Source organism: Sceloporus occidentalis, unplaced genomic scaffold, assembly GCF_023333645.1.
Source record: "Sceloporus occidentalis isolate IW3139 unplaced genomic scaffold, rSceOcc1.0.p SCAF_74, whole genome shotgun sequence".
In the NCBI taxonomy this organism is placed as follows: Eukaryota; Metazoa; Chordata; class Lepidosauria; order Squamata; family Phrynosomatidae; genus Sceloporus; species Sceloporus occidentalis.
This window is the reverse complement of record NW_028317054.1, coordinates 3,743,948-3,761,025: the sequence shown is the minus strand read 5'-3', so window position 1 is coordinate 3,761,025 and position 17,078 is coordinate 3,743,948. Positions and strand designations below refer to the sequence as shown.

Here is a 17,078-nt window from a genome sequence, read left to right as displayed (position 1 = left end):
CAGCCAGTACCAGTTGACAGTGTTCTAATAAACAGCCTCAATAAAGCTGTTACAAAGTGACCTTGAGTGGTTTCTCCTCCCTCCATCCGGGTTCTCTTTATAAAGAGGGTTACGCGCTTGCGTGCTGTTCTCCGTTCAGTTCGACCTCTGGTACCGGTAAGAGATGGATGAGCGCGGCCCTGCAGGGGTTTGGGAATCCGTTGCGATCCGTCTTCTTAGAGCGCCCGGTTAGGGGGGTTTGACGTAGGGTCTTGCTTAGTGTCCCTGGCGGCTTTTTCCCAACCCTTATTTCCTGCAGCTGTCTTTGCATTTTGACAGTAATGTAATTCTTTCCTGTTCCCGTACAGGGACTGTGACAGACCCGTTTTCGAACCGACTACCCGCCGAAGGACACAGAAACCTCACAACATGTACGCCTGTGCGAAGTTCGTCTCTACTCCCTCTCTGGTGAGTATGTCTGGAGCCGGTGAGATCCCGGCCGGCGCCTGCAGCGGGTACTGGGCCTAGCTGCAGCCTTAGGGAGTCGGCTTTTGTAGGTCAAAGTCAATGTCTCCTGACAGATGCTTCCGCCCTGCCATGTTTCCCGCAGAACGCCCCGTGCCTTTCAGCGTGGAGCTTTCCAATGCTTTTCATTAGCAGAATAGGACGTTTAGCGCGTTCCCGGCCTGCTGCAATCCCCACTGACCTTAACGCTGTTGCCGTCCAAGGGCATAGGCCGCCATTCAGATGCTGTATCTGCTTGCAGTTTTTCCTTTTTCTTGTGCTCTTGCTGTATAGTCTGCTGAGTTCCACATTACTTGAAGCTGCAGTGCGGGGACTTTTATGAATAATTTGTGTGCTTATAGGGAATGTATTATGGTTTCTGCTCTATTATATCTTCACTTCTGTTCTATCATCATTGTGTTAACTGCTTTCTGTATGTTTGCCCACCATGCCTGTTTCTAGTGTGATTATTTGGCTTTGGTTACTTTCTGTGAATGAGATCTGACATTCCGGTTACTACTATGGCTGAAGTGACACTTCTGTTTTGACAGATCCGTGCTGGATCCAGGGCTCTGTACAGACCAATCTCTGCATCAGTGTTGTCTCGGCCAGAGGTCCGAACTGGAGAGGTAATATTGCGGTTTCTAAATAGTTTGTTTAGTGTTTTTTTTTTTTTGTTTGTTTGTTTTTTTTTTAAATTAGCAATCTTATAAGGTCAAAGATCTATCCCCTGTTAAATGTTTCTTTATAGCTGGTATACTTTCCAGGCCAGCCATGTCTGATAAACCCTTTAAACTCATGTCAACTTCATACCAGCCCTAAAAAGTCAGTTTCACCAAAAATGCTTGCTTTTTGTCATGTTCTGTTATAAACTATTCCTGTTTGTAATCTTTATGCAGCTACAAGATTATTTAACTTATATATTTTTTTAAAATAAGTTAGAAGGCCTATAGTTTGAAGGACACCCTCAATTACAGGTCACTGGGGTATTTCAAGGGCGATCCAACTGCTTTACCAAAGGGAGTTTTGAGGTGATACTGAAATGTAAAGGAATGTCAGTTGTCTTTAGAAATGACTAAATTTTGACTATTAAACCAAAATACAACTTATTTTTTGTTCCTCTTTTAGGGAAACTCTGCACTCCTCAGTGGGTCCCAAAACACCTGCACCCAAATTGTACTGAGGGAATTCCAGACCAGCGCAATCAGCAGGGACATTGACACCGCTGCTAAATTTATTGGTGCTGGTGCTGCCACAGTTGGTGTGGCTGGTTCTGGTGCTGGTATTGGAACGGTTTTTGGCAGCCTCATCATTGGTTATGCCAGGTAAGTGCCTTCACAAGTTTTACATATTAGATTGTCAGAGCTTATAAAATGGCACAGCTGGGTACCAGTAGCGACATTTTAAATTGTATATATGTATATAGCTGCGGCACTTCCGTTTTATGAAAATGACAACATGGTCTAGTCCAGGCTGAGATTATCCTGTATCTAAAAAATAAATAAATATATATTTCTTCCTATAAAATAACATGCAAATTGTAAGTTACACTTTGCTTAAGGTGCTCACCAGTTGTGTATGAAGTGTAACTTTTCTTGTCTTCCTAGGAACCCATCCCTGAAACAGCAGCTCTTTTCATACGCTATCCTGGGATTTGCCCTGTCTGAAGCTATGGGTCTGTTTTGTTTGATGGTTGCTTTCTTGATCTTGTTTGCCATGTAAATGATGGGGAAACTCTGCACTCAAAGAACAGATGTAATCAATATTTTACTGTGGCTCCCAAGAAATGTCATGTTGTCGAGGAAATGTACAATATTTCCAAAGTCCTTTCATTAAAAATAGTAACAAAACAAAGTCTGTACTGTTCATTACTTGCACTTATTAATCAATGTACATTATTATGTAATTAAAGGCCACTTTAAATGCATTAAAATTGTTAAAATAGTCCTGCTTCGGTGCAGTTTGCTATGTCTAAACCTTCTTGCAATTGGGTGTATTGTACAAAAACAACTTATTGGGATCGCTTTTGTAAATTACATGCCCTAGGAGCATGAAACTGGTCATGAAATATAAAGTTCCTCAATTGATTAGAAGATCTGCTCCTGTGCTACATAGTGGAGAGATTTCTAAATGTTAGGCATTGTTTGTGAGAGGAGGTTATTGAAGTTGACACCAGGATTTTTGGGCATTGGGGAAGCTAGAAACTCCGGAATTAGAGTGCTTAAACACAAGGTGACTGGATGTGTACTTAGTATCTTTTCTTGGGCTAAATAAAAGCCACACTGAGCAAATTAAACTTGTTTTTAAAAAAAAAAAAAAAAAAAAAAATTTCGAGACCTAAAAGCTGTTAATGTCCTTTTGGCCTCAAGTGATAAGGTGCAATGATTTGCTGCGGAGTGCTAATGAGTTGCCACTTAAAACCAAAGCATTACACCTGTTCCTGATTGACTTTTTGTTAAATTCAATATGCCTGAAATTAGAACGCCTTCACAAAAAATGCTTTTTCAGGTCTGTCTCAAGTGGTATAGGTTTGCATGTTTTACAGATGCCTCAAAGACTCTAATAAATGTGGACAAACTAACAAGGCTGTATCTTCTGCAGTTCATAGGGAATACCTAAGCCTCTTGGTCAAAGTGTCACATGTTTGTGGCCCTAAGCATTGCTAGTAAGGAGAGGTGAACTTTCCTCTTTTTGGGCTTATTGGCTGTACTTGAGCAAGGAAGATGACTGGTGCTATACCTATTGTGTGTTTGGCACAACATGCCTTTCTCAGATATTACAGCCCAAATTTATTTTTTTTTAAGCTTAAAAAAAAAAAAAATAACCCATATCTAACTAGGTCTGAGCGACTGCAACAATGTAAACTTGGGGGTGAGGAGCAGTTGAAGCTTAGTTTTCTACTTGAATCTGAGTGCAGTATCCTATTTTCCTGGAATGGCTTCCGTTTACTATAGATCCCCGTATTTTGATACAATGCCTCTGGGCTTCCGCTATCTTGGTGTTTGTTTCCATTACTTTGGCTGGAGGTGTAGCTAAATGCAATACGTAGATTTGATACCCGCAGTCTATTCCACCTCCCAATATAAGTGAAAAAGCGACATTGTCATACTTTATAAAGGTTGCTTTTTGTTTAAAAAAATTAGGCACATTTACACCAAATGTGGCCTTAATTTATAACGGGGCTTACTGCATGAGAAATTAACCAGTCTCTCGTAGATTCTTTTACAGTGTTCAAATCCACTTGTGCTCTTAAGAGTAGCGCCACTGGTGATGTCCTTTTCTACTCCTATATAAAGAGGGAAAAAACAAACCATACCATGCATATAGTTGTAGAAAGACAATCCTCTGGTTTTAGTTCTGATGCAACAAAACCCTGAGGTGCTTCTGAAATATCAAAAATATTGATTTGATGTGTCGGCAATGGACATGGGGAATTGAGTGGTGTTATGACGGGGGGTGAATAGGGGAGTGGGACTAGTCATCTTCTGTGAGTAGTTCTCTAACTGGCTGTAGAAGAGCCTGTGTAAGTCTTGGACCAAAACCTGCTACCCCCTTAACACCAGTAAGCTCCTTGCAAACCATAAGGCATTCTTTATACAGCACATTAGGTGCCAAGTGTCCTCAATGGCGTAATGCAAAGTAAGGCAGCTCAGTCTTACTGTAATGTACAAGCCCAAATAATCAACCATCACGTCGGCACTCTTTGAGAGAATAAAGCACAATCCAAATCGAAGTAAAATTGAATTCTCTCGTTTGTGGTCCTTAGTCCATAAAAGACCATAAACACGGGAAATGCCACAGAGAGAAATCAGAGATGAATCAATGTTTCTATGTGCAAGCGAATGACGTGACAACAATTGACAGGCATCCCCTAAATGACAATTGGCGTGTCTAGCGCATTATGGGGTTAAACAAATTTAGAAAGTGACCAAAGATCGCTTTCCCCTCCCAAACAATATTGCTGTAATGCTCTGGGGGGCTCCATTTGATGGCTCCCTGGAGCAACAACTTGCACCATGTACAATATGGCGGCTGTCTGCTTTAAAAGCCGTTCTCCTGAAAAAAAACTTGTATGGGTACGCTAAATGAGAGAGAGAAGAAAATTACAGCTGAACTGCAACACTGAAGAAATGTGAAATTGTCAGGAAGGATACAAAATTTTTACAAAAAGCAGTCTATAAGGGGTTAATGGTGCCCCCTGTGTGCCCAAAGTGGTATGACAGGTATTTTCTCTCAATAGTGTCCTTGAGCCTCGTCACAGCCTGTCACGGTTGGTCAGCGTGCTTAATGCTGCAATAGTCCATAAAGACTATCCATACAGAGCTCTGAAACGCTCTCCACAGGGTCAGTGGTTCTGGTGCAGAAACTGAGCCCCAGGATATGATGCCATAACCTAGCGCGCCTTCCTGGATGTGCACCGTAAGCCTAGTTGGCCTAGGTCAGTATACGTCACTGACTAGGGGAACCCCTACCCGCCTCCTTCGCTCCTCTCACAACCTACAGCTATCTTCTACTGCTGTTACCTCGTGCCACTCCCGTATTCAGGAGTTCACCCGCGCCGCTCCCCTCCTGTGGAATTCCCTTCCCCGTTCCATCAGACTTTCTGCCTCGTACACAACTTTAAAAAAAAACACCTGTTCAGGGAAGCGTACAACATTCCTTCCCAGTATTCCCAACCATCATAATCAAGCCATCTGAACAATCAACGGCTTCAACACATCATTGGAACCAGATTAACTCATCCCAATCCAAGCAGTCCTCTCACTCTCACTGTCTCACTTCCCCCTCAACCACCCATTAGATTGTAAGCTCGCAAGAGCAGGGCCCTCCTCCCCTTTGCATCAGTTTGTTATTGTATGTGTTTCTAAATTGTTCTATTGACTGTAACAGCGCTGCGGAATCTGCTGGCACGTTATAAATACATGTAATGTAACCTGTAAATCATATTAATCTGCAAAAAAGCTGCTAGTTTCTTTTTCAAGCAGACCTTAGGACATATTAGCATGACTTACAAAGTGGTGTATGTACCTGGAAATAATCAACTTTACCTCCTGCTATATATTCTGCCACACGCTCATTTTATATCATATACTAAACTGCAGCTAATCCAATTCTAAAAAAGTTCAAGGGCCAGATTAAGTACAAAATCTAATTTCTTGTTATTTTACTCATTTCACGATGGGATATTTTGGTTTATGACTTTTAAGAAAAAAACATGAAATTAGAGTCTGACAAATGTTCTAAATTCCAAGCACTTAACTCATGACCTTAACTAAAATTAATTTAAATTAGTTACATTTTAGTTATAGAACTTTGGACAGTCTGTATTCCCTAAGCTTTTTCTTTATTCAGTTTATAAAAGTTTGGATCGCGATTTTTAACTTGAGCGCATGATCTTATTTTCCCTTTCACTGGCGACCACTGAGAGACCATGCTGACTTCTCATTTACCTCAACAGGACTTTACCCATCTGCACATTAAAGACAGTCACTGTAAAAACAACTCCTGTGGGTTACCTGCAGATTCAGATAAATGCTCTATGATATCCAGGTCACTTGCACCATTTACTGCACATCATGAAAACAGGCTTTATTTTAACTGTGCATTAAATGAGAAATGTGCACTTCCCCGGCAAAGGAAAATAAAACTCCTAAACAGCTTCGGCTAATTTTTATACAATTACGCTTTGTTCAAACATGTCTTACAATTAAACATATAGGTGGCTACTATACCTGCACCTGTTACAATGATTTCAAGCTACATCAGGTACAGCAACAATAGCTTTATTTTTCTTATTTTACTCCCAAGTTATTAAAACATTTTAGCTGCATCCATGAAAACAATGAAAGACAAAATAATATTTTTATCCGAAAGAAGATGGAGTATTTAGGCACAAATAATAACTTTTACTGAAGAAGAAACCTCTGAAGTCCAAAAGGTTATGTAACTAGATCATTTTCTGCGGTAGCCCAATACAAGGCTACTTTGGCTAAAAACACCCTATAACAAAAAACAGCTTGTCGGTTACAAAACAAGTAATGTTTAAAAAACATTGAGACATTTAACAGTTTCTCTATTCTAAAAGCAATGAAACAGTGCTAAAAAGATACACATTGAGACATTTTATATTTTGGTTATAATGCCTGTTACTCCGAAGCTGTACTAATGTACAGTGTGTGCCTGTCATTAAAAAAATATCGTTCTCCCCCCCCCCCCCCGAGTCTCTTTTTGTCCTTTTTTCCATATTCTCCTTCCACTCATTTAGAATTCTATCTGGCAGCCCCTCTGCACCAAACACTAAGAGCTCCCACCCCACTTCCCCCACACAACACCGGCAACCCTTCTCCTTCATGCACTCAACATTATCCAGCAGTCCCTCTTCTCCACTCTGCACAAAACTCTACCAGCTACTCTACCAGTAGCCCCTCTTCATCACGCACACACTAACCACCCGAGCCTCCTCAGCGTGCACATCCTCAGTCAAGGATGAAACGAATAGTCAATTTGTTTCTTTCAGTCTGGGTGTGCTCATACCCGGGAACTCTCAGGGTTTCACAGTCTGTAGCAGACCTCATCTTATTCTACACTGCCAGGATCATATCTAAGAATCCCTATTGGTGCTTTTGCTTCCAGTATGTTGCGGTTTATACGCTTGCTTGAATGCAAGTCCATCATATAAGTGTACCTTTGAATAATGGCAAGTCAAGGTTCCCATGAGGACTGGAACTGAAGCCATTTGGGTAACACATTTAGCGAGTCACTACAAAGAATCCTCATGATAGGCTATTAAAGGGTTAATATGTCCAAAATCTTAGGGTCAGCTGATTTAGAAAGTTCCCAGGTATGCTCATACAGCGCACCATGTGGGGCAACCAGCAGTATAGAGGGCAGAGGCTGGGCCAAGATACTCCGTGGTATTCACAGTGTAATATAAGGAAAGGCTTATAGTAAGGCTGTGGAGGATGTACTTCTGTGAGTGTGTATGCGTAAGCGTGTGTTTACAGCAGCATTTTTAACACCTTCGTGACAATGGCTGTATTAACATTTGTTTTTACGTTTTTTTTTCCACAGGTCCTGATATATACTCACTGGCTACTTTATTAGGTACACCTGTTCAGTTGCTTGTTAACGCAAATAGCTAATCAGCCAATCACATGGCAGCAACTCAATACATTTAGGCATGTAGACGTGGTCAAGACTTTGAACGTGGAATAGTTGTTGGTGCCAGACGGGCTGGTCTGAGTATTTCAGAAACTGCTGATCAACTGGGAATTTCACGCATAACCATCTCTAGGGTTTACAGAGAATGGTCCAAAAAAGGAGAAAATATCCAGCGAGCGGCAGTTGTGTGGATGAAAATGCCTTGTTGATGTCAGAGTTCAGAGGGGAATAGGCAGAATGGTTCGAGATGACAGAAAGGCAACAGTAATTCAAATAACCACTCATTACAACCAAGGTATGCAGAATACCATCTCTGAATGCACAACACTTCGAACCTTGAACAAGAGGTGCCATTCTAAGAACAGGAAACTGAGGCTACAATTCACACAGGCTCACCCAAACTGGACAATGGAAGACTAGAAGATAGTTGCCCGGCCTGATGAGTCTCAATTCCAGCTGTAACATTCAGATGGCAAGGTCAGACTTTGGCGTTAACAATATGAAAGCATGGATCCATCCTGCCTTGTATCAATGGTTCAGGCTGGTGGTGGTGGTGGTGTAATGGTGTGGGGGACATTTTCTTGGCAAGCTTTGGGCCCATAGTACCAATTGAGCATCGTTTAAACACAACAGCTTACCTGAGTATTGTTGCTGACCATGACCACAGTGTACCCATCTTCTGATGGCTACTTCCAGCAGGATTATGCACCATGTCACAAAGCTCACATCAACTCAAACTAGTTTCTTGAACATGACAATGAGGTCACTGTACTTCAATGGCCTCCACAGTCACCAGATCTCAATCCAATAGAGCACCTTTGGGATGTGGTGGATGTGCAGCCGACAAATCAGCAGCAACTGCGTGATTCCATCATGTCCATATGGACCACAATCTCTGAGGAATGTTTTCACGAAGAATGAAGGCAGCTCTGTATGCAAATGTGGGTCCAACCCGGTACTAGCAAGATGTACCTAATAAAGTGGCCAGTGAGTGTATGTCACTGTCACACAACATCCCAATATGTGTTCAGCAACATCTCCTAAGTACAGTGGTACCACCCATGCATGGTTTTGCCTGGCTGTTTGGGGGCAAAAGGGCCACGTTTGGGGCATGCGCATTTTTCAATGTTGATTTGGGACATCTTTGACCCTGGACAATTCAATGTACCCAATAAAACCATATAGTTTTGAAAACTAGACACCCCAGGGTATTTTAAATGCTGTTATTTAAACTCTTTCCATGCACCACATGCCTTTATCAAAGCTTGCAGTAGTATTTTTTGCGTGTTTTTTTGTCCACACATGTGGACAAACATTTGTTACAGCTCCTGGTAAATGTCATTGTCAAACAACACCCTAATATGTGTTTAGCAGCATCTCCTGAATACAGTGATACCCCCATCCATGGTTTGTTGGGTTGTTTGGGGGCTAAAAGGCCACATTTGGGATGTGTGCATTTTTCAAATTAGAAATTTGACATGTGATCATCCTGCCCCCTGTGTTATTTGGGACATTGTTGAACCCGGCCAATTCAATTTACCCCATCAAATCATACATTTTTTTAAACTAGACACCCCATGGGTCTTTAACATGCCAGTATTTTAACTCTTTTCATGTGAGAATTGTTTGTGAAGATATAGCGCTAATTTTAGGACTTGCTCATAAAAATCATGTTTTTATATGTATATTTTTTTGGGGGGGGACCGCTAGGGAGCAGTCACAGTGCGTCCTGGGGTGGGTATTCAGTGTCTATTAAAGCTTCTAAAACGGCTGTCCTCCACCATACAATTTATGGAGTATTTTGATGCCCCGGAGTGGGACCCTGATCAGGGTGTTGCTGAATGTCTCAACATCGAGGCATTACAGCAACACCGTTTTGGTAAAGAAAGTGATGGTAGATACTCCGCTTCGCCTCCAGCCAAAACTAAGATGGCCAACCGGGATCTCCAACTTTCTGCTGCAACCAAGATGGCCAATCGGGAAAACCAACGGCAGGCTGCGCATGTGCGAAGCACAACTAAGGTGGCCAACCTTCACAGCTTGCGGCTGATATCACCATTATTTCTGCCCGCCCCAGTAGCACTATTTAAAGACACTTTAGCTGTCTTTCAGTTGCCCTGTCAATGAGTTTCTACCTCTAGTACTCTGGGCTCTGTATATCCGTTTGTGCTATATTAGTATTTTGACCATTGGCTTTTTCCTGATTATACAGCCTGCTCCTGCCCTTGACTTGTCTTTGACCTTGTTCCCAGTATTGGTGTTTTGCCGCTGTTGCCTGTATCTGGGTCATCTCCTTGATGCTGCACTGTGGATCCACCTTGCCAGTCCGGCTCTCACTGCATTTGGTTACATAGATTAACAGAATGAATGAGATTCAAACCTTAATCAGTCCTTGGTCTTGATTTAGGATAGTTAAATGCCTATTGCACGCATGTTTAAATTTCCACACTGTATTTACCCCTATCACTTCTTCAGGGAGGCTGTTCAATTTCTGTCTCACCGTCTCAGTAGAAAATAATATATTTTAAAAGACGGTGGTTAATCACTTTTAAGACTTTGAAAGAATTACTCATAGACAACAATAATTATGGAGAAAATCAAAGCTTTATTATATAATAGAAAATATTGCATGGATGGGGACAGGAACACAGAGGACCCAGCCCTAGACTCACTCATTCTTCAAGAGAGGAAAACCTCCATTTTGGAAGGAAACCTCTGGGGAACTATGGCTTGAAGAACTGCCCTTCCCTTAACTCTGACTATATTAAAACAAAAAAACTAAAGCAGAAAAAACAATGCTGTATAAAAAAAGACCCACACTCTTTATAGAGCTCACGGATCATATGCTGGAATCCTGACATTAAAAATAAAGCAAAAAAAAAACAGAAACCCAAATAACTCTTCAAAGAGTTCTCGGGTCTCTTTCTAGAATCCTGACACTCTTTTCAAAACTCTGCACGAGGATTAATAGAAATAGATAATCATTTGCATGCAGTGCCCTGGCTGTGCCTTCGGGGAATGTCAGAGCTGGCAAGAAATCTGAGCAATAGTCCCTGTAACAGATCACTGTCACTGGTGGATTCAGTAATGGGTTCATTACATGTTAAAGTCCTTTTTAAATGTCTGCTGCCTCTGTGGCATTGCATGACTGTGCAAGCAGTCACTCCCAGCACCACATTCTGATTTCAGCAGTGATGGCACATCCGTGGCAGCCAGTGCCACACGGTAGCCTACCAGACTGGCAAAGAAGCCATCGTCAGCAAAGGAGAGTGGGATTGTTTGCCAGAATGCACGGGGGATCGGAAAAAACAAACATTCCCACCCAAAACGAGCGTAAACGGCTTGTCTGCCTAGCGGATATATGAGGAGCACAGCCTCGATTTCTATGACATATTAGCAGAAGCAACCAGCTGACCCATCCATACCGCAAACGGAAAGAAATCGCACAGATGTTCACGTCGTTCCGTTCTCGCGTCAAACCGCATCATTGGGCCCGCCCACTTAGCGCCGGCGCGGCCATCACAACTTCGGGCACCGCGCCATCTTGCCAGTTCTTATTGGAATGACGTCACCCTGATCCAAGACGCTCCATACCCAGCCCTCAGCACCAGTAGCCACCAGCAGAGCCCCCGCCCAACTGTCAAGTCAGGTATCGCGATACATAACAGGAGCTGTGGGATTTGGCCTTGAGCGAGGTTCAGCCCTTCTGGGGGTAAGTTTGTAAACAGTGAGGTAGAACGAATCCAGAGCCGCATAGCCATCTCGTGTCGCGAGATAACGGAGCCTTGGAAGAGTGTAGGAGGCACGATGAGGTGGCATCCCTTAACCGTAGAGGCTCTTTCAGCCGGTGCCCAGTAATATGGCGCCGCCGCCCGACGGATCCCTGTAACGTTTGTATGAGTGTGTGAGGCCGGAGCTTCTCATGGGCTGAAGGACCCTCAGGAGCAGTAGCCCCCCAGATATATGTCAGGTAGGAGCGAAGGGATATCTAACCAAACATATGACTGCTTCTGCAGGTTCCCTTCTAGCTGCCATGATGTCCGGTTACCAAGGTAGCAGCATCCTGCTTCTTCATTGAGACCCCTGGACCAAACCACAGCTGTCCCGTTTTATTGCTATAGACCTTAGTAGGTCATGTGTGGTCACTGCAGAATGTCATGGGTGACATTGTCATGGGTCCCCTTCATCGTAACAACAGGTTTGTAGGCATCTAATTCAGGCTTAAGTCTAAAATTATAGCAGCTGTCATCACCAAAGCACACATGGTGACAATTTCAATACAGTCTTCTTGTGTGTCAAACGTGGCGTATAGTTTGACCCTAGATATGGTTGGGTTGCAGTATTAGGTTTGGCTTAACAGTTAGTTGTGGGGTCCTATTTAATGCTTGGATAACGTGACAAGATGAGGAACCTGTCCATAGCTCGCTGTATAGTTAATGATCCCCATCATGAACCCTGAAGAGTATCACGTAGATATGGCGTTTGGGTTGTCTGAAGTGCAGGACGTCAGTCTGTCAACAAAGGCTTATGGATATAAGAATCAATCATTTGTTTATTTTACTGAACAGGGTCCGAATAGGGTCACGCTAGTCTGACACAATTGTGTTGCCGCCATGTATTTGCTGCGTAGAGCGCCCGTGTTTTGGTTATCCGTTTTAAACCAATGTTTGTGTGATCCTGAGCCAAATACCTAATTTACCCCAATACCCACTCACCTGTCTCCCCTATTAATAGGTTACAAGCAGTTCCCTTTTTCTTTTTGTCTCTATACATGTGACGCATGTACCACTCACAGGACAATGCGAAATATAACATAGGTAGCAGATTTTTTCCCGTTAATGAGCAAATCTGATTTTAGCTAAAATTACTTTTTTTTTTTTTGTCACACAACAAAGATGTTCTATGAGCCTTAATTCTCATTACACAGCGGCTCCAGTACATTATGGTTACATGGGCTGGCATTGTACAAAAACGCTCCCGTATTATAAAATTTGTACACAGTCGCGTATGTTATCTGTTCTACGCGTTTGGTAAACACTTGCAGTTGTCTCATGTAAACAATACATGCGTCAATATCGTTCCAGTTGAACCACGCAATAATCGTGTTAGACAAATTATTCCGCAGCCCATCCTTTATGTAGTCAGTTTTGCTTCTAGAACAAGAACCATTTGCATTTTTAGAAGAACTGGGCATTTGTCATGTATGTAGAAGGCCACGTGATTCAGTGATCCTCTTGCAGCTCCCCGGGGAACGGCTACCGTGTCAGGACAACCCAGCGTGAACAGAGTTGGATTCGGAGGTATCGTTAAGCCTGTTAGTGGAGGTTACTAAGAGCTGAGATATAAGGAAGTAATGTTATGGTTCCTGAACTAAAGCAGAGCTTTCTTAGATGCTTGAGCACACAATCAGATATGTGTGCAGAAGCACCGTGCTGTTGACTGATTATTGGCTTGGTACGCACTTAGCTTTTTGCGTAGTCCTGTGATCATTTGAGGTCATTAGCAGTAAAGAAGGCCATGGAAGTGGGCATAGAGGAAGCATCTTGTACTGTAATGTGTATTGCTAGTTAGTATCTTTAAGAACTGGCCTATAAGGGGGGGGGGGGTCATATAACTCCATTGAAACATTTATTTTCAAGTTGGAGCTTGCGTTTAATATTTGACTGGTGTATTACCATTTCTCTGTGGGTTTTTGTTTCTTATCTCCATTATTCAAATCAAAATGCAAAGCAAATGGATTTCCTCAAATTTGTGGAAATTGTTTATTTAAGTATGTGGATAACCAGATATATATTTCTTTCTTTACAAAGGGGGGACGGTAGATAAATGGAACAGCCGTCCATCAGAACTGGTAGAGGCTAATGCAGTGAGGGGGTTTAAACATACATGGGAAAGGAATAAAGCTATCCTAAATCTAAGATGAGATCAAGGACTGATTAAGGCCCAATTCTTTATATCAGGGAAAATTAACAGACTAGATGGGTCTTGCCAAATTCTATGTTTAACCATAGACACATAGATATAATATATGTTTTTGTTAATGTTGAAGTCAAGTTCTCATAATGTTTTACATGGATCATTAGAGATCTAAATATCATGGTAATAAAGGTGATTAGAAGCCAGACCTGCTTATGTTTTCCTCTAAGCTTTAAACTTGTATGTGATCTGTTGGTTACCATGAGTTTATTCGCCGAGTTCAAGAGGGCGAACAAGGAGTGTTTTCTTTGTGCGAGAGCTTTTGTGTGAAGAAATGAACCTCGGTATATGCTTTGCCTAGTGTAAAGTACAGAAAAAAAATGCAGCCAGGTGTCAGGCATTTGTGCAAGCCTGGGAATACAGACACCTAAGGGAGCACATCCGTTATTTCCCACTCTAATCCCCATCACCGAGAAGGTCAAGAGCAATGGATATGTTGTGTTCTGTGTTTAAGAAGTTGCAAGAAAGCTTTGACACTGTTTGCTGAAATACATAACATAAATCATAAGGTAAAAATAATCTTATATGATTGTTGCATGGAAGCTGCAGTTGATATTGCATGAAACGTTTAGGAAAAGATTCAGTACAAAACAGTATCAGTATCTCTGTGATTGTAATTAGCATGTATTATCCGTTGTTAAAGGAACTCTCCAGCCATTGTATGCACATTAATGCATATGATAGCTGAGAAGTTCCTCTTAAATATGCTGTTGCCCTTGCAAGTACATGTGGGGCTCTGCAAAATCCCCTGGATGCATTTGCCTCTTTCATCGACCTCCCTCTTGCCTTCTGTTTACAGTGCAGGGGATGTATGCAGCCAAACGCTTCTCCTGACACGTGGCTTACTTAACAAAATTTCTTTGACTTTAGTGGGAGTGCTTTCTTACCATTGATTGGCTGCTTCAAGCAACCAATTAGTGGCACACAAACAAGACCATGCAGAAGATGTTCTACTGCAGCCCTGAAGCTGCCACGTCTTCTAAAGGTGAGTGCCTTTATTTGTTAACAGGTTCAGGAATGCATATTAAAGTTATAATAAAGTACTGAGAGACTGCTCAGATGCCTTCACAAGTAGGACTGATGGGCTAATAGATTGCAGCAGTATATATATCCTTTAGTATGATCGACTAAAAAGAGGGCAGTATGAGGGGACCCAGATTCTACATCTACAAATTGTTAACATGACTCTTACCCAACAAGACAATAAAGCATATAAAAGTGTTGTCTTTTTTTAACTGTATCCATCACCTGTACAGCTTTCAGCATCATTAAATGACTTTATTAAAACTATTTATGGTTTGTGCTTTTTGTTCTTCAATCAGCGTAATTCTCCGGGAGACATTTGATTTCAAAAGTTAAGAACCATTTTACTTTAACGTGAGAACGTTCAATGGAGCGTGTGGCAGAATCTACATCACTGCTGCACTGCCCTGATGCACCCCACTTTCTTCCAATTCCTCACTCAGTCAAACAGCTTTCACTGAAATGGAGTAGTAATATACTTTTGGGGAACTAACCATGCAAATTGTGAGAAAAGTTAAATCACTGATATACACGTCGACCGGTTTATTTATCAGTCTACTTGTATTCTGCCTATTCTCACCATTAAAATATCTGAGGCACACAACTACTCAACCAGATTTCTTTGCTGAAAGGTAAATAGGGATGTATTCACTAGAGGAAGAATTGTCAGCAGAGTTGTGGTTTCAACTCCCTCACTTCACTATACTTCATTAAGAGTCAACACTGGCAGGTGTCTCCGGTACGGTGGGCTGAGCTGTCCCTACAAAGTGCATAATTCAATTGATGAGACATCATGCATTATACAGGGCCAGCCAAGCTCTACCTGCAGGAGAAGCTCCCTGGATTTGAACCTTTATGATGTATAGTAAAGGAAACCACAACTCTACTGTAACTGTCCCTGAATAGAGCCCACAGTGTCCAAACATAAGTGACCGGTAACTCAGGTGAATGTTAACCCCTTAAGGACAATGGGCGGTCCCTAAACCCATTGAAAACAATGCATTTTGAGCCCGAACAAGTATGGGCTTTGTCATTGAGGGGTTAATGGAATGTAATATACAGTGGAAAGACCTTAATCAGTCCTTGGTCTCATCTTTGGGATGCACTGTATGGGCAGGTTAGTTTAGTGTGGTCCACCAACGAAGAACATTCCTTTTAGTTCGATATTAAAGACCCTGCATGTTTGTAAAGTAAACACTTTGTAAAGCGGTTTGTGAAAGCTGAAGGTGTCAATCTGGAATGCTAGTCTGTTCAGCATGTCCCGGTGGGGTTGTGCCGTATCTCGATCCTCTACCCCTAGTTGTATATGAAAATGCGCAAATGCAGAAGAACCGGTGATGCATTTCTAAGTGAAAATGTTTATTTAGTGGTATCAGGGCTTGCTTTTTTTCTAACGCAGTCCTTTTGTGATGGAACAAAATTTTAGATGGTCCAATAATTATTTCTGGGTATGGCTTGGGCACTTGGAATGGTATTTATAATGACACTGTTTGCATATAAGCCACAACGAGCACCATGCTGTCATATATATGTACACCTCTTTATGAACATGACAAAAAGGCTTTGGAGGTAGTTTGACGCCTGGTGGGGTTTGAAAATCTGGATTATGACAACATAAGAAGAAAACAGTTTTTCTGGTGAGGATCCATTTGACCTTTATAAACTGAGTGTACTCACCTAGATGCATTCTGATACTTGGCAGACAATTGTGAGGATCATCTGATATTGGATAACGCCGCTTGCTTGACAAGTACAGATAGATGAGATTAATTCTGTTGCTCTGCTGCCCATTGTGTGTATTAGTTGTGATTACATCTTGTCACTACTTGTGTAGTGATCCTTGTTACTGCAAAGCCCCTCGCTCCTTCTTTTTTCCGCTTTCCGTTGCAAACTTACGTTCAGTTTTGAGCAGTTGCTTCAAATGTTTTGCAGTTGCCTGGCAACATATCCTTTCCCTAATAATAATAATAATAATATAAAGGAATAAATCAGATTATGCAGGTCAAACAATAGAAGATAATAGCGAATGTTTTATGTTCTCCAGTTAGTACTTGACAGCCCCATTAAATTATAGAGCCTACTAAAGTAATGGCTTATGTCTAGCTTTTTGGGGATACTTCATAAAAGTTTAAGAACATACCTCCTTTCTTTGCTCCTCATCATATTAGGGGTATGATAGTAATTGTGTCCACTGTAGATAGAACACATGGGTCATGCTGCCTTATACCACAAATTGGTTGGTGCTCAGACAAGTTTCTTCTTGCAGTTGTCCACAGTGTACCCCACTTCTTCTCGGATCCCCTTTCTCTTATACTATCTTAATATCCCAACACACTTGCCCTTTCTTCTAACCTCCTTGGTAAAACAAAATCACCCCTATAAAGTGCTTAAGCCCTAGAAAGCTGCCATCTTTGTCTTTACTTAAAGATGCTCTT

At 41.8% G+C, this 17,078-nt stretch overlaps 1 protein-coding gene across 2 annotated transcripts; it reads left to right on the top strand.

Moving 5' to 3' along the window:
- The first annotated feature begins 408 nt into the window (after positions 1–408).
- LOC149285979 (ATP synthase F(0) complex subunit C3, mitochondrial-like) lies at positions 409–2,234 on the top strand. 2 transcript variants are annotated; one of them, XM_089494715.1, is made up of 4 exons: positions 409–447; positions 1,035–1,112; positions 1,612–1,808; positions 2,091–2,234. In XM_089494715.1, exons 1-4 carry the CDS (start codon positions 409–411, stop codon positions 2,203–2,205), a joined length of 429 nt encoding a protein of 142 aa, XP_089350841.1. In that variant the 3' UTR covers positions 2,206–2,234. The 2 variants fall into 2 exon arrangements, with proteins under 2 accessions (XP_089350841.1, XP_089350842.1); XM_089494716.1 differs by having other exon boundaries at positions 409–455; positions 1,052–1,112.
- Positions 2,235–17,078: the final 14,844 nt, after the last annotated feature.